This window comes from Pelobates fuscus, chromosome 3 (genome assembly GCF_036172605.1).
Source record: "Pelobates fuscus isolate aPelFus1 chromosome 3, aPelFus1.pri, whole genome shotgun sequence".
NCBI classification, from domain to species: Eukaryota; Metazoa; Chordata; class Amphibia; order Anura; family Pelobatidae; genus Pelobates; species Pelobates fuscus.
In genome coordinates this window covers 55,092,119-55,117,661 of record NC_086319.1, presented here as the reverse complement: position 1 = coordinate 55,117,661, position 25,543 = coordinate 55,092,119, and the positions used below count along the sequence as shown (strand labels likewise).

The 25,543-nt window shown below is 39.6% G+C and overlaps 1 protein-coding gene across 1 annotated transcript; it reads right to left on the bottom strand.

Annotated features, from left to right (window-relative positions):
* Window positions 1-1,738: 1,738 nt before the first annotated feature.
* Window positions 1,739-24,566, bottom strand: HAL (histidine ammonia-lyase). The gene is made up of 20 exons (XM_063445141.1): window positions 24,182-24,566; window positions 21,720-21,780; window positions 21,569-21,596; window positions 20,147-20,221; window positions 19,966-20,038; window positions 19,818-19,884; window positions 19,215-19,252; window positions 17,529-17,654; window positions 15,889-16,028; window positions 15,230-15,277; window positions 14,727-14,874; window positions 14,557-14,652; window positions 12,815-12,873; window positions 9,743-9,823; window positions 9,161-9,226; window positions 8,846-9,011; window positions 7,804-7,938; window positions 5,218-5,326; window positions 5,048-5,117; window positions 1,739-2,006 (listed from the first exon to the last, which is right to left on the bottom strand). Exons 1-20 carry the CDS (start codon window positions 24,426-24,428, stop codon window positions 1,866-1,868), a joined length of 1,974 nt encoding a protein of 657 aa, XP_063301211.1. The 5' UTR covers window positions 24,429-24,566; the 3' UTR covers window positions 1,739-1,865.
* Between the last annotated feature and the right edge of the window lie 977 nt (window positions 24,567-25,543).

Sequence of the window (25,543 nt, the reverse complement as noted above, 5' to 3'; positions counted from 1 at the left end):
TTATAATAAAGGGTGCGAATGTAATATGACATACTGTGACATTGCCGACAGATGTTACAACATAAGTGGGCATTTTTATGAAGATGTGCTTAATGAACTTAAGAGTAACGAGTATATTATATATGTAAGTCTATCAGTGCTAACTTTAAGTATTTAAATTAATACTAATATAAGTACAGCAGGCTTAGTAGCGCATGTCTTATAAAGATAACTAATAGTCGGTATGGGGAAGTATGTAGGAAAATCGCATGGTTGCAACTGTGCATCAGGCCCAACCTGCTATCCAAGTTGTATGAGCTATGTGAGTTTTCAGGTTAACCTTTAAAGGCGAGTGTCAGCCCACAGTGTTTCGCTTATGTATGTCTGAGTGTTCCTTTTTCTTTGCTCTATCCTATTTCCTGTGTGTTTTCCTGCAATTATAAAGGGTATATTCCAAAAAAACTAAATCAATTTACAGGGTCACAGTTATGAACGTTGTGCCTTAACGTGCGGGAAGAAGAATGCAGTGAAGAAGAAGCAGCTCTTCTGTTTATCGCCACCTGGGAGCCCCTGGGTTCTTGTGATTTATCTTGTGGCAAAAACGTTGTCATTAACTATGGCGTATGGCCTACTCCATTTGTAGCCATAGCCCAGGCTCCATATTAAGTTTGTACCAAGTATAACTCCCTCTAGCGCTCCAGGTAATCATGATGTGATAGTATAAGAGAAGGGGAAATAAAAAAGATGGGAAGGGTGCCCTCGGGGTTGTGGAGGGGCCTGTGGGATAGGGCCCTACGTGAAGATCCCCGGTTAGGTCCTCTAACCGAACCCCAGGGATCTTGGTCCAAGCACGTGCGGCCAGGTTATATTAATAAAAAGAAAAAACACAAGTAAGTAATTAAGGAAATACAATAAGTAAAAATAACTTCCTGCTTTAGGTGGGAGCTATCCCTGCCTGAGTGTGTCACATGTAAGGTGTAGTATGAAGCCTCTGCGGGGCCCTGCCCAGTGCATCAATATCAGGCACCCAAGGGTGCCAACATATACATTAACACCCGGCTCCGGGTAAAGCCTCCCCCATGAGCTTCTCGGTATAGCGGGCACGCAAGGTACCCCCAGTCCATGAGACCCCCCTCTCCTAGAGTCCACTAACTGGGCTGCTTCTGTACCTCCACTGTCCCAGGTGGAGTCTCACTAAGTAAGACAGGGTGCCTCCGTCCCCATTTTTAATGCAATAAACAAAAGAAAGAAGAGATTTATTGAGCTTAATGTATTTATTTGTATGAAAATTTCAATTGTCCAGTTATGGAAGTGTTCGGTGAACATCAATAATACACCAAGTTTAGCTTTAATTCTAAGTACATTTTTTATATTACAAAAATGAGAAAAGTTTAAAGGAACACTCCAAGAATCATAAGCAGTACAGCATGCTCTAGTGGTTATGGTGAATAGAGTGTCCCGATACCCTCCCAAAGTAAGTAGTCAAATAATTTGCACATGGTTATATGGGGTTCTCCGGCTGCCCCTCAGTTACTCCAAGGGAGTACCATGCCATAGTTTCTGGTTCCACTGAAGGCTGTGACTGACAATCAGCAAACCCCAGGTAAGTTATCAAACAGTTTGCCTACTTAACCTGGTAGAGTAATAGGATTCTCCGGGTACCATAACCACTACAGCTCACTATAGTGGTTATGGTGCTTGGAGTGTTCCTTTAAGGTTACTAAAATCTATAGAGTTTTGTTTTACGAAGGGACACTGTTAATTATCTCTGCAGAAGTTCCTTTATTTGTATTTTCAGATATGTTGAATCGCCTCCCGTAGAGTAGTTCATGGAGAAACAGGATCACGCTAGTGATTAGCTTTATTGTAGATGCTGAATTCTTGGTCTAAGACTTGTTGCGACATTGAGGAGGGGAATTGTTCAGGGACAGGAATTCTACCGAAAAAGCTGTGGGTGAAACCGGTCTTGATTCAGGAATGTGTTCCAATCTATATTTCTCTATATACGGTTCAGCAACTTCCCAGATCTATAAACAAACAAAAAAATTCAATATAAAAAAAAAAGCACTTAAATTTTGTTTTTTTAAGACAGATATTTAAAGATTTCAGTTTATACATAAGTGATAGACTACTATGACAAGGAATTGATTTAAAGTATTACTCCAAACACCAGTGTTTTGAAGTGGCCATGGTACTTGCAATCTTTATGTGCAGTATTTCGGAATGTACATACATTCTTGCCACAGGGTTAACTTAATAATGTTAATTCTGTGCATATCAGGCATGCAAGAAACAGACAACCAATGGCGGAATGCCAATCTTTTGGGTTGCTCAGGTCCTGCCCTCAGCCCTTCCTCTGGGATATCCCTACGCTTCCGGGGGGAAGAGAGGGAGAATGGGGGGGGGGGGGAGATAGGGAATTTACCTCAATAGAGGAGGATCGGGCTAAAGGCGGAACGTGGCCTCGGCGTGGGATTGCACGTGAATTAATTTATTTTATTTGTATTTCTTTTTCAGGGGGGACCATGCTAGTAATGCTTATTACAACAAAAAAAGTTATGGTTTTATAAAACATTATTTTTGGTCGCAGTAATCCTATAAATGACACACACACAAAAAATGCCCATTAGCAGTGAGTACATATTGTACCTCACTACAAGAATAATACATATATTAATAGTATATGGTAAAGGAGTCGAGTGGAAGGACCTTATCAAGAAAGGTATGCATTTTATTTACCCTTAAAAATCCAAATTATATAAAAAGATTAAATGAGGAATAAAAATATAAAAGAAATAACTAAAGAATTTAGTAGTTTGGTGTGTTCATTTAATTACCCGTGGTAAGACAACAACTATGTACCTAATAGGAGGGGAAATAATCTCAGCATAATGTAACATTTTACATGCAAACATACATAAAAGTATTGGTGCAACACAAATGTTTTATTAACATGTGTAAATATCTATATATTTTTTTATTTGTAATTTTTTTAACTCAAAGATATTTGAATAAGTAAGTCAGTGTACATTCTAAACACACAAATGTAAAAAAAAAAAATTACTTTAAAATAATTATATATATATTGTAGATTGGATTAGCCGTATTAGTCCAGTAGACAAGATGTCAAAATACCAGAGTAATGAAGTATGCAATGATAACTTTTTTTTTTTTTTTTTGGACCAACATAATATTTCAAAGGCAAGCATTCAAGAGTGTTCCTCTCTTCCTCAGGTCTGAAGCAGAAGCAGGGAGGAAAAACTCTTGAAAGCTTGTTTTTGAAATAAAAAAATGTATCATTGCATACTGCACAACTCTGGTATTTTGCCATTTTATATATTATATATTTTGTTCCCCCATTGTGTGAAAATATATATATTTATTTTGGTCAATATACCAAAAATGAATGCAAAGGAAAAAAAAAAGCTGGAAAAAAACAGGTCTAACTCGGGTCAGCTGCGATCAGCAAATACTGGAATATTCGGTCTTATCTAAATAAGTAAATAATCAGTTATTTGGAGAGAGGAGACAGGAGAGTCTGCAGCACAATGGTAATGATTAATCATTTACTGTGCACGTGTTTTCAAAATAATATTATTTCTGAATATCCCAACAACATGTTCTTTGTGCATTTTTCCTAATCTAGGAGATCAGGCCATATAACAGCGGTGCTCACACTATAACGACTTGCGATGCATTTGTTTCGTAAATTTTTCTGTGTGATCTACTTAGGTTCTGAATGTTATGTAAAACAATATGCAATGTAGCATTTTTTTAGTTCAGAATGCAAACAATTATTAAAATGTTAGCTTGGGATCTTATTAGTGTAGCAGTGTTTTCATTGCAATTTCGATGCCAGTCAGTCCTTCCTATTACCATGTCCCCATTGCCATCCATCCCTCTACATGTCTACGTTACCAACCCACTCCATTCCTTGCCCACGGTGATCATCTCGGTTCTCCCCTAGTTTTATGCCACTTCTGCCAGCCATCCCTCCCCATTCAGGTCACATCTTAGCCAGTCAGCCCTTCCATACAATAACATAACCAACTAGACCCCAACATTTACAAATCTCATGCCACCTTTTCAGTCAACAACCCCTGACAGACGCATTTCTCCCCACTCTTTACCTGTGCAATGGACTAAATATGCTATCACATTCCCTTATTTACAGTTCCCAGTGCTGCGATGATTGGGTATGTAAAGGGCAGGAATCGAATGATAGAAAATGCAGTCCCTGGCACTTACCATACACCTAGTGCCCGCACAGCAACTTGTAACGCCCGCCACCCACCGACGCACCTCAACTGTCAGTGACAGGCAAGTAAAGAAGGTCCCACCTTCCTGACACTTTATGTACCTGTCCTCTCACCACTAGAGAACATTTAGAGAGGTGACAGCCCATCCACAGAAATCAACTGGTAGATGTCAAGCAAGCTTTTGGACCCCCCATCATATAATATTTTATACTAATACATGGTATTTAACTTTTTATTTTGGTGTCATGAGGTTGTCATAAACTAACTCACTTTTCAATATTACTTGCGCTCTACTATTCGCGTAGGAGATATTTACAGCTTTGCAGGTTGTATCAGTCGCAGCAGCTGCATACTCATGTATGCATGCTAGGGGAGTACTGCCTTTTATCTCCATATTATATTAGCTTTGCACCGCTCATTGTCATTGTTGTCTCATTCCAAGGCACTATTTAACCTTGCACAGCAGAGAGCCCCAGAAGGAAGGATTTCCCAAGTAAGTGGGTTAACTTTATAAAATCCTGCATTAGGTTGCTAGAATGGAACCTGCCAAAAATGGGGTACATGCCATTGTGGCAAGCTTATGCAATGTATAATCATATAATATAACTAAATATTTCTTTTTTTATTTAAGTCAGGTGTTTTTAAAAGCTTTTTAAGAATTAATTTTTTTAATATAATAAGTTGATGGTCTTTGCATATTGTATCGATTGGTCACAGCAGCACCGTTATAATGCATGTTCTGTTGTTTCATATACAATGGAGCATAATGCGATATTTATGAATAATCTACAAAGACAAAGAGCAATTACCTTCTGGTCGACAAGTAACCTGTGAGCGGCCTCAATGTCTGGGGCCATAAAGCGATCCCTCATCCAAGGCCTGTGAAAAGACAAGTGTGGAACATATATTAATCATTAACCATTCAAAACAGTTCCTCAAAAAATGCCAAAACTTTTAGAAAATGTTTATTTGCTTTTACCTGACAACAGAGCGCACAAGGTCATAGACTTTTTCCAAGGGAGTAGTGGTTCTGAGTGGGCGCAAAAACTCGATTCCTTGGCAGGCTGCGAGTAATTCAATGGCCAACACTAAAACAGACACACCATGGTTAATACAGCGCTCTTAACTCTTTAATGGCTTCATCACTCTCTGAGCGATGCATGCCTCCGATGGAATGTCTTCCTTTACCAGCTTCATTTAGCCATGCTATTACTAAATTAAGATAACACTCCGTAGAATACGTCTAACACAAAGACAAAAATCCAGAGGACAAAATAAAGTCCCTATATGAATATAATGTCATTAAAAGTAAAATGTATTTATACATTTAAAAAGGAACAGTAATTGAACCAAAAGAAAAAAAAAACCCACTAAAAAAAGGAAACTTATAAACATAAAATAAAGGGGAGCTCATAAGCTCTAAGTAAGAAATAGGGTGTAAGGGGGTAAAGGAGCAATGGAGGCTGCTTGTTAATAAAAGAGAAGATAGAGACAATTATGAATCCTAATCATATATAGGTTACAGGGTAGTTGTGATGAGTAAAAAATATACTCACAGAGAGTTTCACAATTGTTGGTCATAAAACTGCACTCGACTTATACATGAGATCGACTTATACACGAGTATATACGGTAAGCATAATTGCATTACATTCTACTCTCATTTCATTCACACTAAATTATGCAAATAACCGCCCATATCAAGAGGGAGGCTTCAGTCAGTCTTATTCTTGCTGATGTTGATTAACCCTTGAGTCGGGTGTGCATGAGAAGTTCAGTTTCACATTGCCTGCCTGTCTCATGGTGCTGGAATGAACCATCGCTTGGGACCGGCAGAGAGAGACAGAAACACAGTGGGTGTGTGTAAGGCTTATAGTATTGCTCCTATGTACCAATGTACCAATAAATGGGGTAAACGTTAAGCCCTTGTTTAACCCATTGGGTACCAAGGTGTCAAACTTATGGATCCAAAACCACTTTTTGAGAGCTAGGTCTAAGTCACCACCCCTTTTGCCCATATGGATTTTTCAATTCCTGCAAATTTCATCCCTTTGGGGGAATCTTTTTATGGTGCAGTCTGACATGTCTAGCAACAGGGGTGTCTTTAAAGGTAGTTAATGAGTGGACATGTTCCATAATCCTTCTTTTAAAGGGATGTATGGTTTTGCCCACGTATTGAAGGCCACACATATCACATATCAGCAGGTACACCACACCAAAGGTGGAAAACTGATGGGAATGTCCACAGTGGCGGAAGAATTGGTTAATACTTTAGATCCCTTGGCTATGTAGCGACACAGCGTCCACATTGATATGGTCCATTCACTGTAATCCAGTTTCTGTTTGTTCTGGTTGTTGACAGGTGACTTGGTACCAACATTTTTTTTTAAATAACACTCCGTAGATCAGCAAGACCTATTAAGACACACCCTAGTAAGCCCCCATCTTTAGCGCATTACAACACACTCAAAAATGGAAAAAAATGAACATAAAATTAGAAAACCACTTGTTTGAGGTTTGTGTGTTTCCTGAAAATCCCCATGTTTATTCTTTTTAAAGCACATGCATTTCTAGAGGGGTGGGGGATTTGAGGGGGGGGGGGGGGTTAAGGCCACAGACGCAGTGTTCTTTAGCCCATAATCTTTAAATTTGGTGGAGGCAGGAGGATTTTAGTGTTTGTTTTTTTAAAATGTTATATCAGGAAGCTTCTTTTTAAAGCAGCCATCTATAAGAAAAAGAAAGATCAGTAGTACTTAAGGGGAGGGAGTGATGTCCCACAGGTGACAGTAGGGAGAGGACTGTTCGGGAAAACGAACTTTGCTGCGCACTCCTGTATAGGTTATTTGGTTGTATTGCATTGAATAGCTGGCTCTGCAGAATATGCTTGATTTCAGCTATGCCTTTTGTGAGCGTATCTGACTTAGAACGGGAATTTCGAAAGACAGGTGCAGCCCTAGAGAACTCTGTAAAATGGGACCTGGTGGAGCAGGTGCAAACCTAGTCAGAACGGAACCACAATCATCCAGTTCCTTTTGGAACGTTGTTTAAGTGTGTTCCTTACCAGGAGCCCAGCTACAGAGTTGGGAGACCTACAGGCAAAGAACTAGGTCTGTGAATCGAAAGTGCAGTATTTGGATTCAGTACATGCAGAGGGATCATATCTCCGTGGAAGAAGGAGAGGTCAGAGGAATGGATTCCTGTCCGAGCAGAAAGAGTGAGCAGAGGGATGGTAGTGGTCCAGAGGTCCCTGGTGCTGGAGGAGAAAAGATGGTCAACATCCTTACCCGGGACCAGTAACCCTTGCAATCTCATTACACTAGGCAAGGAGTAAGTCATCAGACAAATGAAGAGGTTGAGATAAGAGAGGATATGTAGGCTGGGGAATGGTTATGAAGGGTTTTAAAAGGAGAGGACTTGAATTGAATCTAGATCATATAATGGTGCTGTGTAAGAACCGACAAAGGTAGATCAAGCAAATCATGCTCATATGGTTTAGTTTGTTTGTCAGCAGTTGCATCTGCACCGTCAACATAAAAGGAATGTCTCAGGAATTTGTAAGTCTTACCGTGTTCCACATTTTCAATGACTCGTAGGCATTTTCTGGCTGCCCAGCCTCCCATAGACACGTGGTCCTCTGTGGCCGCACTAGTGGACAGGGAATCCACGGAAGATGGATGGCACAGAGCTTTATTCTCAGAAACTAAAGGGAAAGGACATTGTGTTATAAAACCTGTGATAGGGCACATCTAACAGAGTTATTCAGAATACACCGAATTACAGTGGATTGAAATACGAGTTGCAACATTTAAACTAAACTAGCTAAGGAGTGATTATACTGAGGTCGGAGAATTTCTCCAAATAAATTGCTTTTAAATGAACACTACAAGCACAATAACCACTATAAGCTCACTAGAGGTTTTGGCACTTAAACATTTTGAAATTCAGATTTCAAATCACAACAGTTTGGAGTTTTGTGAACCGTTATGTATCCATTTGCAATCGTTCGTCAAATGAGGCTTTGTAACACTTTAATAGGCACCCTGCAAAATACCAAATATCACCTTGATTATTATTTGTTTTATAATTTTTGTTTGCATGATAGCAAATTCATATTTTTTGCCAAAATGCAATACTCCGTTGCATTGTGGCATTTACAGTTCAGCAAAGCAAATTATGTATGAAACGTGTCATTTTACAAATTGTACAATAACCTTTCAGCCTGTTCAGAGGACCAACCAACAAAACAGAATTTTTCACAACATCTCTGCTTTTGTGCAGTTATGTTAATCAGTGGCACAGTCACCTGTGCACCATTAGGGATGAACTGTGTGATATGAAAGAGGGATGGGAGGAGATTGAGATGACATAACATGCCGCTGCTGAAACAAACGAGGTGAGCAAAGAGGCACAAGTTAGCTTGGCTGTACATACACATAGCTTGGCTGCTCACTCGCTCACCTCCACCCCCAAACTACAGAGATGTAAGAGTTTTGTGTGCAAAAACAGGCCATTTGCTTGCCATCGTCATACTCTAGCAAAACATCATCAGTTATCCAGTGTATGAAACAGAACAGAAACTCAGTCTATTTCGAACAGAGAACACTCACCAAGGGCAGCCGCAGTGCAATGGGCAATCATGAACCCAGAGTTTAAACCTCCATCTGTTACTAAAAACGCAGGCAGTTCACTGAGGGACGGATTACAGAGACGTTCAATCCTCCTTTCACTGATTGATGCAAGCTCGTGGACTCCAATAGCAAGATAATCCAATGCCTAGAAAATAAACAGAATTCTGTATATAGCACACTTCTAATCGTAAGCTAAAGCCTTGTGAACAGTGTGTCAGGCATTAAACCCTATATCGAGCAGCAAGCAGTAAGAACAATTATAGAAATATCTAGGTACTTGGGATTTAATATTACCTTTGCAGGGTATTCACCATGGAAATTACCACCGGAAATGGTCTCTCCTCTTTCTGCAAAAACCATCTATGGGAAATAGTTAAGGTTCATACATTGCCGAGTAGCAATAAATTAATAAATTCATGAAAAGTGTTACATTTTTTTCAGCAATATTTTATCCAGCCAATAATAGAACCACCTAAAAATGGGATTTAAGGAGATTACCAAATCACACTCCCCATATTCTATTGTAGTATTAAGGGGACACTATAGGCTTCATAACCACTACAGCGCACTGTAGTGGTTAGGGTGCCATGAGTGCCCTTGAATCCCCAATATTAGTAGACAAGTCATTTCAGAACAGTTTGACTGCTTACCTGGAGCCTGCCTGGCACTGCCCCCACAAAAATGTGGGTGCTGGAATTGAATACATGGGTGGCTTTAAAAGACTTCCCTTACCTCGAGCCCAGAGAGCACCATGATGGCACCAGCCATGGCCAGTAAATGCAAGTTTATGGATTGTATCACTGCAACTGAAGTTGAACCGCTCACTTCTAGTTAGGGTCAGTGATAGATCTGCATAATATGATCTAAAAAGGATACAGGATTGTCTGTCGCGCTATTAAGTTCTGTGTGGATGATGTTATTCACAAAAGCAATCGTGTCATTAACTACACCATGCACCTAAAAAAAAAAAAAAAAAAAAAAATGGCAATTAATATTTTTTATGACATGCATTTAACTATTAGCAGGCACTAGTGCCAGTTTTCCACAACATCTACTTGTATTTTCTATCACTCTATCAATTTAATAAAAAAATATACTTTTCCAGGACAGGCTCCCACTTGTCCTGAATTTAGAAACCTGCCTGCATGGGTAGGCTGCTGTAAGCTGCAAAAACGTTTTTCTTCCTCTTTTGTTTTAAATATGTTTATTGGTATCATATCTTGAGTACTCTTATCAGACAGATTGTTATGAAAGCAAACGGTCGCCTGCGCAGAGGCTTAGGTATTGGTTCAAAAAGGTCAATGCAGAACATCACCTGCGCAGAGGCGAATTAGGCAGCACATATAAACATATATAAACGTTGCATGAATGCATTAGTACATATTTCCGCACAAACTGCGCATAATGAACAGATGTATTATGTTACGCTAGCTGCTCGTGGGCGTTAAGCTTCATGGTTAAGTATCTGATATCTGCGCTTTGCGGGTTCAAACACATATATGCCTTAATAAAGATGCTAAGAACGCCAATAGTGCAAACAACTGTATGCATGGTATACAAGCTCAGGGTAAGGTATCGGTTCAAAAGGGTTAGTGCAAAGTAACACCTGCGCTGAGGCGAGTTAGGCCATACACATAAACATATATAAACTTTGCAGGAATGCATTTGTACATATTTCAGCACAGGCTGCGTATAATGAACGGGGGTATTATGTTACGCTAGCTGCTTGTGAAGCTGCATGGTTATGTATCTTATAACCGTGTTTTGCGGGCTTAGACACCTATTATGCCTTAATAAAAATTTAAAGAAACTAATAGTGCAAAAAACTGTGTGCACGATATACAAGCTCAGATTAAGGTATCGGTTCAAAAGGGTCAATGCAGATTATCACCTGCACTGAGGCGAGTTAGGCAGTACATATAAACACATAGAGAATTTGCAGGAATGCGTTTGTACACATTTCAGCACAGACTGCGCATATTGAACAGAGGGATTGTGTTACGCTAGTTGCTCGTGAGCGTGAAGCTGCATGATTGTGCAGCTTATCACTGCGCTTTGCGGGTTTAAATGCATGTATGCCTTAATAATAATTTAAAGAGTGCAATAGGAAAAAAAAAAAAAAAAAAAAAAATGAAATATACATGCTGTTAGGTAATTTAAGCTCTCCACTGGATGTGGCTTTGTTGTGCCTGATGGGAAGCATTGTCCAGCATGGGGTTGGTGGCCCCCTCTGGCCTCTTGCTGGCTTGTGAACAAACGGTCTGTCTAGAAGGGGGGGGCTCTCATGGCCCTGCTTCCACACTGTCCCTGGGGTGCCAGGCCTCCTTCCCTCTCCCCATGCCGAGCTCTGCTCACCGGTCAGGTCCCCCACGGTTCCGTGGGCACTCAGGAGCACAAACTGTCCGTTGGACCCCACCACAAAAGTCCTCTGGTCGTCCGCTCCCTGCACCTCCCCAGCTCCATGCGGGTCCCTTGAGGTGCGTGTTCCTACGTCTCGCCCGGTGCCGGCCACATGCTTGAAGCCGGTGTCCACCCCCCACGACCACCGGTTCGTCGAGGGGGGCGGCGCCATCCCGCCTCACCGGGCTCGCGGCGCCGGGGACTGGGCCCTCCGGGGACCTCCCAGACCCGGAGACCCAGGCACCCACCTCTCCAGCGGTCAAGGCCACAGCATGGAAGATCCGTCTGGCGCCCGGCCCTGCCAGGGCCTGTGCGGGTCGCTCATGACAGTCCCCCTTGGCGAGGGTAGCGTGAGTATTAAGCGTCCCCCATCTCCAAGTGTGATCACCAGGCGGGCCACGTTTGTGTGGCCTGTGCCCGTAATGAAGGTCAGCGTGTGTCCCAGGCGGTGGTCTCCGTTCCGGGGCATGCAGCCTCCATGTGGCCGGAATTATCCCCTCCGACCTGGAGGGGGGGGGGGCGGGCCGCCTCTCTCGTCCATGTGGACCCCCCATCAATGGTTCTGCATCTGGGGTGCTCGCTCACCTGGCCAGGCGGTCGGGTATTGGGTCTCGGTCAGCAACTATACTTATTCCGGCCGGAGATGGTGCCTAGGCCGGTCTCATTAGTTTCGGTGCTCCCGCTGGGTATTTGGCTGCAGATCTGTATCGTTCGAAAGCTTAGGTGATCCTCTAGTATGTCCCAGCGAGCATTCCAGCTTTAGGACATTTTAAAAGTAAATTATCTGCCCTTTTTCAGGGCTCTAGCTCGGAGCCACATTATTCTGCTGCCATGCGGCTTGGCGGCCCGGCCCCGCCCCCTTTCTTCCTCTTTTGATTAGCAGAGGAGGACTGGAATATAGGACTATAATGGTGCCAAGAGGAGGACTGGATTGTCCTTTTAAGCCTCTTATTTCACTGCTAATTGTGTGACATTTCACAGTGAATGTGATTTGTTTCTTAGCCTCTGTGTTATCAGGGCTAATTTCATACAGCTGTCATTAACAGATCCGGAGTCTCTCCAAGCAGATCATCAACACAGCAAGCTTGCTAAAGATTAAGAGTTCTGGCCAATCCCATACAGCCATCTGTGTGGGAGAGATTTTATTCAAATTCAATATACCTATATTGCTATAAAAATATCTTTATAATTCAAACTGTGGCAATTTTCTTTATTTCGTATTTTTCGTAGGTGATATCATAGCAATCATAACAAACAAAGATAATATAACAGTAAAATTAATAAAATAAACATATGCTATTAGCAAAACAAAGTGTATACAGTTATGTCACCGAGTCCTGTCCCTCTCTGGGTAAATGTGATAATTTAAATCGTCAAGAAAGACTAATGATTAAAACCTCTTTTCATCAAAATGATCATCATAAAGCAGATTAAATACATAGATGTCCAGATATATGTGAATAAATGTTAACATTAGACCTGGGCATTCCAAGTAGACAAATGCAAGTTACGCAGCTGCTGATTTACAGAGAGGATTTTATAACGTACCTGAGGACAGCAACGAAGTGTATACGCATCTTGCACTCTATCACAGAACCGATGGCTTTCTGCAATGAAATCAGCAAAAAAACTGTAAACACAAACATTTTCTATCATTTGTTTCTTAAAACACCAATTTAAAATAAACAAATAAATGCTGGATTATTGACAACATGCTGCTTTGTAAGCATAATCACAGTCATACCTACCACGCAGGCGTCGTCACTGAGACCAGGCCTGTCACTCCAGGGGGCCCGGCCACAGCGGCAACCCCTGCATCCGTGGCCCGCCAGCATACCTTTTGGAATGGTGCACAGCCACAATGGCCTGGGGTCCACAGTTCCTGAGTGTCTGGCAGGAGGGAAGAGCTTTCTGCTCCCCTCCTGCCTGTGTGTAGCGTGGCCAAGCAGTTTGACAGGAAGTGCTTACTGTGAGAGCACTTCCTGTCAGACCGGGATTCGCAGTGAAGATGGAGGAAAGGTACACATGGAGAGGAGGGGAAATGAGGGAGGAAAGGGGGAAGAGAGAGAGGAAAGGGACACACGGAGGGGAAAGGGGAAAAGAGAGAGGAGAGGCACACATGGAGGGGAGAGGAGAAGAGAGAGAGGAATGGGACACACGGAGGGGAGAGGGGAATGGGACACACGGATAGGCTGGGGGGGGAAGGTATGGGACACAGGGCCTAGGTGGAAGGGAATGAGACACATGGAGGGGCTGGGGGTGAGGGAATGCGACACATGGGGGGAGGGCAGGTCAATTTTCCATCCAGGGCTTTGTGGGTTGTAGTTACGCCTCTGGAAAGAATATCTGCTATATTTATAGTAAAAAAAATAAAGTGTAAAAAAATAAAAATAAAATGTATTTACTTTTTCTTTTTAATATATCTAATAATTTGCTATGTCTTCATATCCCTTTTTATTAGCTCAATGTATTTTGGTCTCTATTATGGACCTTTAACATCAAAGATATACACTCAAAAAGAAAAAGAAAACCTCTCAAATTTTAATTTGGAGAGAAAAGGTGCAGAGAAAATACAATTTTGTTCCCTTTATAAATCAAGATGTGAAATCCAGACTGCTCTCAAGTCTTTACATTTGTCATCAGACAGGGCTCAGTCACATAGAGAAACTTTGAATTGCTTGAAAGAGTTGTATAATAAAACCACTAGTTACCACCCAGAGAAACAAGTGATATCATGAAACAAGTCATATGGAATTAAAGACAGAAAAATATTTTCTGGTTAGCCAATAACTTTGCCAAGTGACACTTTGATTATTGCCCAGGTGCTAAAGAATGTGTAAATATGCATTTGATGTTTCTCTACACAATAGATAAAGCAACTACATAAGTAAATTAAAGGGACACTATGAGCACCAAAACTAGTTTAATGGAATGGAATGGCTTTAGTGTATAGATCATGTCCCTGCAGTCTCACTGCTCAATTACCTGCCGTTTAGGAGTTAAATCCCTTTGTTTATACAGCCCTGGCCACACCTTACACTGTCTACTTACACATTTCCTGTGAAGAGGGATCTCATATTTAAACTTCCTTTATTGCACATTCTGTTTAATGTAAAATGTATTTTATTCTATACTGTTAATAACCTGAAGGAGTCTCCTGTGTGCGGTTAAAGTTAAATTAACCCTCCATGGCAAGGGTTTGGGTAAATCCTAAAATATCATAACCAGGATAGCACTAGAAGTGGGAATGAATTGCGTATCATGTAAAGACACAGTGCAGTTAGAGATACCTGCTATTTCTGATGGGTGATGGTCAGAGTCTAGTAGTGATCGGAAGCGGAAAGCTACTTCGACTTGTCCTGGATGAGGTCTCAGCGCATGTATATCTGGAAAGCAAGGAGAGATATTAGCTCTCATAATACGGTGCAAACCGTGACTCTCAGAGAGTTTGACTACACACCTGTGTCAAAGGCTTTCGTGGTGCCCTTCAGGACTTCCAGGGTGAGAGCAGCAACGATATCCGCTTGTTTGGCTATGGCATTTGATCTCTCAACTGCCTCACACCCCAAGGATGTAATCATCTGAGTCCCATTAATAAGGGCAAGACCCTGAGAACACAATGGTGACACTAGCAGTTGATCTCCAGTAAAACAAAACAAACTCTATACTGACAAAATACATGTTTTAAGTCAATTACCTAAATGATATCCCTTTAATTATACTAATAATTACTGGCCAAGTGGGATTAAATAAGAAGTACAAGTTTATAAAAAAAAAAAAAAAAAAACACCCACACAATTAGTTAAATTAAATGTCTATGAAAATATAAACGCTCACTTATTCCTTACTAAGGATTTGTGGTCATGCCAATCTACACTGAGTATCATATTCATATCAGTCCCAGGTTGCAGTTATTTAACAACAAAATATACTCCGTCCGTGCCAACTATATAATTAAGTTACCTCTTTCGGCTTCAGAGAAACTGGCTTTAGTCCATGAGCTTGCAAGACCTGTAAATATAAAAAGCCCAGCATATTGCATTAACACACAACTGAAATGTGTACAGAATTTGTAATTTTTCAATTATTTATATAAAGAGAAAAATAGTGGGACAAAGTTTTAGATATATTTATTGGGATTTCTGAAATTAGGGTAAAAGTACAAGCACCATTTGTTCCATACAGTAAGTATAACAAAAATAAATGTATAAAATATTGTATTTCCATGCTTATAGGTTACTATGCAAATGACATTTTTGGAATTCCATCATACAGTAAGCAGTTACTTAGCCAAGTAAAGTATCTGTACATTACAGGGTATTGTGGACTAGAGGCACTGTAGTAAGACCAGCACGCTCTCTTCCACTTGTTTCCCTCCCTGGCTGGCTGCAATGATGTAATCAAAGTATTTATTTTGGAGGAGATGCTATTTCTATGAATGCAGCAACAGTTTTAACATTTGTTTTTTCACCAGGTGAAGACCAGTGCAGGATCAGAGGAGAAAAAGAAGGGAGATTTAACAGAGCAAATTTAGTTCTTCACGACAACATTTCACATTGAACATTTTTTGTTTTGATCATTCCTTTTTTAGGTTCCACCTTTGAATATGGCACTAAACTTACATATTTAGCATCAGCCCAGCCACTCTTCGGCGACCACATCTTGCCTTCTCCTATAAGTCCCAACGCGAGATGAGAGAGGGGTGCAAGATCTCCGCTGGCACCAACTGTTCCTTTCTCTGGGATGTATGGCAAGCAGCATGCTAATATAACAAGGAAAGAAACACGTTCTCAGCTTCAACAATCTATTCGCGGTTACACTAGAAAAAGAGTAACGTCTGCACATAGCGCATGTTGTAGTGTTTTCTACACAATTCTTTATTTTCCATTTTCAAGAAAAAAGAACATTTTACAGAAAGGAAAACGGTTAGCGGAATGATAACATTGGGTTAGAACATTGAGTACCGTAATTCACATTAGGGCCTGGTAAAGTTTGTATGGATAATTACTTCAGGTCTATACCTTTTATTTGTGTGCCAACATTAGTTGATAATCTTGCTGTCTGTTGTGTGTTGGACCCGTCTGATACCCTTGTCTCTCTGCGTATCTTGGGAGGTTTGAGGTATCAGCGTTATCTGAGTTAGTTACCATAAGAGTCCGGTATAGAGTTTGTGTAAGTAGTGCCCAAGGTGTTGGTTGGGGTGATTTAAAGGGAAGGGTAGTCTATACCAGGGTTCCAGAGCCGGATGGCTTGGTTAGGTTTAGTGGAGCTGGCTAACACTTTAAATGGAATGTATTTGTCTTTCAGAATTTACTTTTCCTATACCGTAAAAAAATAGAATCATTTACACATGCAACGAAAATGGATATCAGAGAGAGAGAGAATACGATTTAAAGGAAATAAAATAAGATGTAAAGCATCACTGTAAATCAATAAACCAGAAGCCCACTGATTCATATGGTTCTATATTTCTAACCTATAGATAATGGTATCAATAAATTGGTATCAATCAATAAATTGGTACCAATAAATTGGTATCAATAAAATGTTTTAACCCTACGCCTGTACATGGGCACTCCAAAAAAAACCATAAAAAGTAACAAAAATGTAGAGAACAATTTGGAACAAATTGCAATGTGTTTAAAACATATATATAAAAAAAAACATTGACTTTTTAGAATCCTAGCTAGTAAATTAACAGTGTAGAGTTCAGGAGCACCCAAATGCAAGGTAAATATTACATGTCCTACTGGTATGGTATGAGTCATGTTATTTTTCAGAAAAATTGGATCCAAACCATACCCTTTTCCCACAATTTTGGAAACAAATTATATGGTTTCCTTGTATGATCTAAAATGTCTATTTTAACTACAAAGAAGGTTAATGGTCAAAAGCTCCTGTCTACACACCTCATGCCATGAGTGAATCACATTCACATCTAACTGTAATACACTATAATAAGCACTCAAAATTATTTTCACAGAGCATTAAACAGCACACCAATGAGGCACTCCAGTAGAGCTCTGACACATTTTTTGAAAAATTAACATATCAAAATATATGCAAAAATAACTCATAAAAAGATAACATGTGAGGTTTCTACATGTATTGTAAACACTCAGAATAACCCGAACCTACACATTGCATCAAAAGTGTGGATCACTGTTGTGTCTCTTTAAAATGTTGTTAGCAAGATCATTTTTAGGTTGTGTAAAGAAGAAGAGTAGTTATGCCCTTATGTATTCAATTTTTATTATCTTACCATTAAAAACGTCAATGACTTGGTGGAGAGTTTCTAGTGAAATCCCACTGTATCCTTTTGCCAAAACATTGATTCTCAGAGCCATTAGCATGCGCGTACGGTCAGGACTAAGAGGTTTCCCCACACCTGTTATGGAATTAAAGGTGAGAAATGTAATTTCTAAAGTGGACTAAGTCACTAAAATCAATTTTTCATTTTTTCTTTTTCTTTTTTTTTTTTTTACCAGGCTGCAGGGATTATAGCTCAGGAGACTTTCTCTCCTTTAAAGAAGAGACTATAGCTTCCCCCCCCCGCCCCATATTAGACAAGTCTGATTGTAGGGGGTAGAATGATCTTTATTGTACAGGACACAGCTATTTATAAACAGCATTGTTGACTTGCCATGCAGGGGGTCCTCCATACAACACAATGCACAGTACAATTGTCCCTCCCAGGCGTCACTGTCTGGGGACTTAATTAAATTACCCCCAAATGACAAAATTGGCTCCCTGCTGTGCCCTCACATTCCTTCATGTACAGCATACAAAAGGTCTACCAGAACCTGGTTTCCCTGGACTGTACCCCCACACAATATGTATCACTGGAAAGAAAGCTAGTCAGTGTCCTAGCTGTCCAAATAGCACCCTCATGGGAGAATCTGTAGTGCCCTTGCTGCAGAGTGTTGAAATTTTGCCAGGTCAAAATATTCTCCTATGCAACGAGGAGTTTCAGGCTTGCAGTGGCTTAGTCCTGGTCTCCAAAAAGGGGCTCCCAAACCTCTGGGGAGGGGTGCACTTGCAAGCACCAGGTGTTCTCCAATGTTGACTTCCCAACCACCCCTTCAAATAGCGATCTATTTGAAAGTTGGAGGGCAGAGTGTCACCGGCTTAAATGTATAACAGAGGTGTATATTCTAGTTCCTTTTCACCACACTCTCAGAGTCCAGACAAAGAAGAATACCATCCATTTTGCAATATCAGCACCTCAAATACCGGCTGTGTCGGTAAAATACTGGCCAGGTGGCAACCGGAACTTACAACAATGATTGACAGAGAGCCAAGATGGAGGTATTTAGTTTCAGGATATAGATATATTTCTATATTCAGTTTTATATTCACACACAAGAACATATTTGTTAAATATAGGTGAGAAGTAGAAATAATATTAAAGTGGACCTGTCACTTTTCAGTATTTCATATAATCCTTATGAAATACTGATTAAGAATGTGCTGGAATTTCACTGAAAGGGAAATAGTCTTATGGTAAAGCCTGAGGTTGACATAAGTCAGAGCTCCTCTGTCAACATTTGTCCAATTCCAGCAGCCATCATAAATTACATGTGTGGGATTAAGGCTCCGTCAATGTTCTTGCGGGATCCTCCATAGACCTCAAGGGACGGCCTGAGCTAAATAAAACTCATATCCCCTGCACCCCTTGGCCACCAGACTCATTTCGGATCTGTCCATTTCAGGAGTCTTTGCGGAATACGTAAAGACTCCCAAAATTGACAAATCTGCTTAAAACATTGGTGGTGGTGGTGGGGGAGGGAGTCGAAGAGGAAAGCAGGGTTGAAGATCCAGGAGATAAATTGTGTTTAATTAAAATCAGAGCTTGCCAGTTTTAAATTAAATGACAATCCAATAAACTTTAAAAAGTTTACTGAAAATGCCGGCAAAAAAAGAAAACCCTGCAATATAAATAAATTACCTGCGGAGTGGGATCGAACAAGATTTACTTGAAGATCTCTGGACAAGAAAAGAAACATAATTATACATGACATATGGAAAATGTATATTTGGCATAATTTGTAATTTGCATAATTTATAAACCTGTCATCCCTCTTTCTAAATAAAGTTATTCTTTTTAATCTTTATATAATATTTTGATGTGAAATAAAAGCAAGACTGTTCAGGACATCCTTACAGCAGTGAGCGTGAATTTGGCCATGCGCCTACACCATGGCATCCCAGTGCAACTGGACATTCAAGTTTGTAACGTTACTAGTAAGGACAACTGTAAAAATTATTTGTTTATTTCTGTGTACTGTACATTTAAGTGAGAATGACATGTAAGCAAGTAAAATTAAGCACACTGTACTATATCAAAATGACACCAGGACGGCCATTTTGTATTACCTCGGTTGCGGTGTTTTGCCAATGTTAATGTACTTGTTTCTTAGTTAATGAAATACCAATGACAAAATATGTTTTAAGTACCATATACACCAGCAGACAGAATATTCTATTTTGGAATTGTAAAAGATTCAATTGATTCACTATTTTTGTAGAATACGTTAACAGTTAATCTTACTTGAGCTGGCTCACTGGGATAACTGTCCGTGCAAATTTTCCAAATCCTGTTGTAATGCCATACACCACTGAAACGGATTGAGAATAGTAGGAGTGAGAACTCACAAATCACACATACTCCAATTCGAAAACATAAATAGTATAAATACCTTTATGTTCTTGTACAATGCTGTCAATTAGGAGCCTTGCCTGACTCACTTTGTATTCCGCATCTGGACTGAGCTTCAAAATAAACATTATATACATAGTTAGTTATAAAAAAAAAAAACAACAACAAATATACAAAATAAAGATTAAAAAATTATTAAATAAAAACAAAAAGATATTTACCTTTATTTTGTAGAGCCCTTTTCCTAAATTAAGCAAATCCTGGGTTGTCAAACTTTCTCCATCTAAAATAATATACTGCACACAAAAACATAAAATTTAAATATACAAATGTAAAAGGTTAAAAGTGACATTCCCTTAAACAAAATAAATGAGAAACAGTATTTGGTTTAATACAGTATACGTATTCTAGAGGTAGATTAGTGATAAACTCCATATACTACAAACATATTTCATTGCTGAAGAAATTATGTTAAAAAAGGTATTTTTTGACAAAAAGTTTTTTCCAAATAAAAATTATTGGAGGTTTAAATATTCTGGTAGGTCATAATTACAAATACAGTGTGTTACAGAAAAGAGGATTGAGTTACATTTTATTCCATTTGGGTTTTCCCCTAAATTCACATACTATTGGAGATGCACAGTGGTTTTAACCTATTCTAGATAAAAAGTATAATAGTAATAACCGTATTATTATAATTATTATTACTATTAATGTATCTTAACTGTGCATTGCTCGCTGCTGGAAGGCAAACTCACAATAGACATTTTAATTACAAGATGAATGTACCTACACCACATACATCTCTATTGTTCTTCCTAAATTCTTCAAGATACTAGGAAGGTGAGGGCATGAATTAGGCAACTTTGTCATTAACCCCTTAAGGACCAAACTTCTGGAATAAAAGGGAATCATGACGTGTCACACACGTCATGTGTCCTTAAGGGGTTAAATACATACAAAAAAATATATAAATATTCAAAAATAGATGGACATTAAAGGGTTAACTCAAAATTAGATGTAATGTGCATGTGGGCTATTGGTTTCCACTTCCAACGAATTGGCCATTACAATAAAATGTCCTCCTGCCCAAAATTATCAAATTGTCCTTCCCAAAATTCTTAGTTTGGCTATGCTAAGCATTACGAGATATCAGCACTTTTAAATTACAAAGAAAAATAAATAAGTGAGTGAGTATCCAATATTCTCTAGGTCAGCTGTAGGCAACCTTCGGCACTACAGATGTTGTGGACTACATTCTCCATAATGCTCTTACACCCATAATTCTGGCAAAGAATCATGGGAGGTGTAGTCCAAAACATCTGGAGTGCCAAAGACTGCCTATGCCTGCTCTAGGTCATTAATGGCCTGTGGCTGTAATACATTCCGAACTGCTGTACAGAGGGACAAGCAAAGAATACAAAAGCTGTGACATAATAGTGGCGTAATAAAAACCCTATAACATTTTCTCATGTAGACATAGAAAATGTGTCAAATACATTTTATTTCATTTCTACATTTAAATTTTGTTTAGTTTTTTAACAATATGTCCAGTGCGGTACAGGTAATGTTTAGCACTGTACTAAATTAGTGTGTTCAAGTATTTTAACATTTTGTTTCTTGAAAATTAAAAGTGAATATACCTCATCTGGTTCTTTGTATTTGCTATATCTGCATGAGTGGTTAAAGATGCATGAGATACACACAGGAAAATTATCAACATAAAAAAATAAAAAAAACACAGGTAATATATCATGATGGAATTAATTTTATTCACACTTAGAAAAAGGATACAAATGAACGCCTTCTGGTTGAGATGGTATAAAGTCTGGAGACATCACATCCCCTTCCATAACTATGAAGAGAAGACAATAAAACAAGTGTGTCCACCATCCCTCATCTGTTGACCTTTATTATTGGTTATAGCAATGCAGAGGAAATGACTATACACATGGTAGCACAGACCTGCTCCGTACCCCCTCCCAAAAACCATTTCACTACTACTCGCTGGCACTGGGGGAATGATATTGTCCTCTTACATCCAACACTAATAAATAAAAAGTTGCAATATCAAGAATTAGAAACTCGTCGATGGACAGTCTCAGAATTGCTTATTACAATTTACAGAATGTAGCATTCCATCTTAGCAGGGATTCTCATGGTCTTGAGAATGAGCCAAGTGGTGTGACCATGCTTTCCAGAGGAGAGGGGGTTTGTTGGTTTTACAATTACCTAGGGCTTTAACTCTCTTTATCCAAGGGCTACTAATACGCAGAAATGGGAGTGGTTTTGAAAAATGTGAACTTTCAAAACAGGAGTCTCATGTAGTATGAAAGGTGGTGGAACATGGCATCATGTAGTGAGTGACACATTGTAGTTAGACATGCTTTGCCCACTTGATAATAGTGATATCCAGAGCCAAATCACTCACTAGGCCAGGGGTAGGCAACATTCGCCAAGCCAGATGTTGTGGACTGCATCTCCCCTGATGCCTTGCCAGCATTATGGATGTAAAATCTTTAAGGGAGATAAAGTGCACAACATCTGGAGTGCCGAAGGCTGACTGGCTGACTACTCCTGCACTGGACAACATATGGAGTAGACTTTGTATTCAGACATGTGCTGGCAGAAGAGCTTAATCCAGAGATGTACTAACTTTGGGTGAGGTGATATATGGCAAGGGGATATATGAATGAGTGTGTCTACTTGTGTTGTGTGTCCATGTGCTTGTGTCCGAGTACTGTGTGTATGTATATCAATGGGTTAGTCTATGCATAGATGTGAATGAGTGAATGGAAGCATGCGTGAATATGAATGTCTATGTAGATCAGTGGCATAACTACCACGGTCACAGGGGGTCGCAGCTCTGACCAGGCCCATCACGCCAGGAGGTCCAGCCCCAGCTGTGACCCCTGTGACCGTGGTCCCGCATCACTTCAGCGCAGGTGCAAGGCCGCACTAGTCCGGGGTGTGCCGTTGCCGGCTGACAGCCAGAAGGGGAGCGCTGTGCTGCTCCCCTCTTGCTGCTATGTGTAGTGTGCCCAAGTTGATTGCAATCTGACAGGAAGTGCTGAGAGAGCACTTCCTGTCAGACCGGGTACGTGTTGAGCAGGTACAGGAGGGGATGGGGGAGAGACACATTATGGTTCAGCTGGGAAGGGGGGAGTGAATGAGATACATGGAAGGGCTAGGGGGGAGGGAATGAGACATGGATGGGCTGGGGGGGGGAAATGTATTACACTCTGGGGAGGTGGAAGGACAATGCTGCCTTAGGTAAGTTTCTGCCCCATAGGAGAAGTTAAAGATACTGGAACAGAAGAGGGGCAATGGTGGTTAAATATTGAATAAGATAATTTTGATCATATCAAAATGTTGACCTGAATAGCAGATAGAAGATAATAATGGATTAGGAGACAATTTCCAACTCTGTGGATTGTGCTTACGTTTTCTAAGTCAGATTCAGAACCCCTTAATAATAAACAACACATGCTCGGTGCTGCAATCAACCCAACATAGCATGGACTATGCCCAGAGTATTTCATCTCAGGATGCCTCTGTTTATTCAGAACACAGGCTGGTGTTTACCAACAGCTGGGAAAGTGTGCAAACACCTCCCAAAAATCCTGGGTTCATTTAGAACCCGACCTCATTATCTTGGGTTTTCATCTGGTATCCCACTACTGAAGACATCAGATAATGTCAATATAAAGCACAGTGTCATTAAACTTTCTGTGTGAGCCCAATATAAAATATTTATACCTCCTCACAGCTATGATAATAGTTACTTCGCTTGACTGGTTGGCAGTGATATCTTTCAACCCACGGTGTACGTGACCAGTGATGGTCACACATTATTTCTAAAAATAGTTATAGTTACATTTTGTATTGCGCTTATAGAAGTCATGTAAAAACTGGGGATAGATTATCTACAGATTGAATGTTCATTTATAGTATTTTTAAATCTGTGTAACATGTTTTATAAATATGACAAGAAAAACAAATATATAGGAGTTTGAGATCAGCCCTCAAGAACAACCATATTGCAAATTTCATAGCAAGTAGAACTAGCAACTTGATAGGATCCACATTTTTTTATTTTGTTCATTATTTTAGGCGCGCACACACACACACACAATATATATATATATATATATATATATATATATATATATATATATTACACGCGCATATATAATCCGTTTGTGTATTTACTTTAAGTGAGTTAATAATAAAAAAATAAAAAAAACTTTACTTACCAACTTCCACAAATTCATTGTCCTCTAGGGCATCTTCTATGGTATCATCCAGGTCCATTAAACCCAATCCCTTACATCTCCGGAGATAGAACTTGACATCCTCCACCGAATCAAAGCCTCCGTTATCCGGCTTGTTTTTTATGTACCGTCTGAGAGCCTCTCTGCCTAGCCATCTGACGGTTTCAGAAGTATCTTTGCAGGGCACTGCCAGCCACTCACCCCGTATATGCACAGTGTATCTGGGCATATTGTCCCCAGTCGAACGATATCTTCCTCCTGTAACCAAAATAGGGTGTTCGGAAAACAGAAATTAGGTTTTCATGAGTCCCCAAAAGCCTGGGGAACGTTTGCAGTGAAGGAAGGACAGAGACACAGGTCTACAAAGTATCAGACCTGCACTTACAAAGTTACAAATTAAGGGAAGGTGACCAATGACAATGAGGCACTTAAAAACACTCCCACATCCCTAGATTAGTACATTTGTTGTTCAAGGAATGGTTTGAAGGTTTGTTTTGGATTACACTTTAAATACTATTACACATAGTACTCCTCCTCACCTTACAACACAATACAGGTATTATCTGTACATTGTTATAACATGAGATATATTACGCAGATTGTTCATCCCTTAAGACATAGGATGGGTTTCTATACATTTAAGGACAATTGTAGCTAGAACTTGCTTTCTCTGCCCTGGAGAATCTAAAATATAAATAATAATCCTACAAACTAAACCAAAAAAAGTGAAGCTTTATATAAAGTGCAAGAAAATTTATAACATTTTATTCCAATTAGCTGTATGCACTATCCACAAAAATCAATAAAAAACATTTTTTTTTTAAATAAAAAGAAACTAAAAATAAAAGTGTAAATGTGTAAAGTATAGAATCTGTGCAATTAAATATATATAAAGCAATGTTCTTTATACAGAATTGTTTTATACTTAGATTATTCTTTTAAATTACCCATATTAGGCATTTATATTGTTCTGTGTTGGCACACATATAAAATACTAATCTGAAAAATATAGATTGGTTTTCTTATTTTAAATTTCTAAAGTCTGCTCACCACAACTTATTATGTGAATAAGTCCCTCCAGGAGTTTACAATTGTTCTGTCCTGTATGAAAGTGGAACTCCAATTCAAACCTCTGCGATAAAAGTCTGTGGTTAACAAATCAATAGCCTGTAGGGATAGAAAAACAATAGATTGGATTTAAGGATGGAGGAGGGGAAAGTGAGGAAATGACTATATTAACCTTTGGGAACAGTAAGTAACCAACACCTCCAATAAATAGCTTTCCCAATCCTGTGCTGGTTAATCCTTTCCAACACAGCCTTCCTTGGAGGACATTCCAGGTCA